This window comes from Mandrillus leucophaeus, unplaced genomic scaffold (genome assembly GCF_000951045.1).
Source record: "Mandrillus leucophaeus isolate KB7577 unplaced genomic scaffold, Mleu.le_1.0 Scaffold729, whole genome shotgun sequence".
NCBI lineage: Eukaryota > Metazoa > Chordata > Mammalia > Primates > Cercopithecidae > Mandrillus > Mandrillus leucophaeus.
Window position 1 is genome coordinate 442,870 of NW_012107908.1, and position 1,523 is coordinate 444,392.

At 34.5% G+C, this 1,523-nt stretch overlaps 1 protein-coding gene across 1 annotated transcript in view; it reads left to right on the forward strand.

Annotated features, from left to right (window-relative positions):
* Positions 1–1,523, forward strand: part of RABGAP1 (RAB GTPase activating protein 1) — a 167,171-nt gene that overhangs the window by 73,644 nt on the left and 92,004 nt on the right. The window contains exon 11 of the mRNA XM_011965496.1: positions 760–934. Coding sequence (XP_011820886.1) covers positions 760–934 — 175 coding nt within the window. The remainder of the gene's footprint in view (positions 1–759; positions 935–1,523) is intronic.

The following is a 1,523-nucleotide window of genomic DNA, read 5'->3' on the forward strand; positions in this document are numbered from 1 at the left end:
GTACTTACATGTAATATGGAATGTTAATGTACTTACTTACAGTACATATTGTAGCGTAAAGTTTTATATTCCTGGTTTAAATTTTTAATTTAGGTCAGTTTAAATTATATGTTTGCCTCAGAATAAAACCAAAATACAATCAATTGTAGTAATCAAAATTATTGTGGTTACTGTTGATGTGCTCTCTGCCATTCAATCTCCCCATGACCTCACCTCAACTCCAAGTTGTAGTTTTCAGTTGAAGAAAAGTTCTCTAGACTGTTTTAAGCAAAAGGAGTGGGGCTAAAACACTGAAACATTAGAAGTAAGAGAATTTTCTTAGTCTTAACATTTATGTTTTAGAATAATTTAAAACACTTTTTCTATATAGTTTTATATAGGAAACCTTGAAGGATGCCTTAACTAATTTGGGAGATACAGAACACTGTTAGCTCTTTAGTTGACAGTGTCAACTGGCTAAACATTGGTAGTTGGATATTTGACAATATGGTTTGAAGACAAATTGCAGAACTAGAGTACTGCTCGGTAAATGCCCTATTTTCCTAAGGATTTTAAGATCTAAACATATGCTTTTCTATTTTAAAAAGTTACTTTTAATGCAGATATTTAAAAAAATCATTTATTTTCACATCCTATATGAAATCAGAGGTGATTGCAGTGAGCCGAGATCACTGCAATTAGAAACATTTAAAACACTGCAATTAATTAAAAACATAAAGAATTTTACTGCTTAATAAATAATATTTTTTCTTCCTCAAGATAAAGCAAAAGGAGAGAAAGAATAATACTGACACTTTATATGAAGTTGTATGCTTGGAAAGTGAATCAGAAAGAGAGAGGAGGAAAACTACAGCCAGTCCTTCAGTTCGCCTGCCACAGTCTGGATCGCAGAGTTCAGTGATACCTTCTCCTCCAGAAGATGATGAAGAGGAAGGTAAACTATAGGGATAGGTTAATTTATTTTTGGGGATGGAGGACCCTGCAAACTATTAAAATTGTATCAGGGGATTGATAATGTGATACAGCATTTATAATTCATTTAATGGAATTCCTTATGAGAGTTTACTATATGTAAGTAGCTGTGGAAGATTTAAAAATGATTAACATTGAGTTTTCTTTAAGATACTTGTAACCCAGTTGGAAAAATGAGATATATAATTAGCTTCTTTTAAACAAATCAGTGTAGTGCTAGCTTGGTATATTAGTACATTTTTTTAAGAACAAGTTTGACACGGCTTACACCTAAAGAAGTGTTCCTATCTCAACACATTCATTTTGCAGGAACAAATTGACTTTGCCAAAATGTGGCTTGCACACATGACCCTTTTTACCAAATATATATTTTTTATTTTATTTTTTATTTTTATTTTTTGAGATGGAGTCTCGCTCTGTAGCCCGGGCTGGAGTGCAGTGGCCGGATCTCAGCTAACTGCAAGCTCCGCCTCCTGGGTTTACGCCATTCTCCTGCCTCAGCCTCCCGAGTAGCTGGGACTACAGGCGCCCGCCACCTCGCCTGGCTAGTT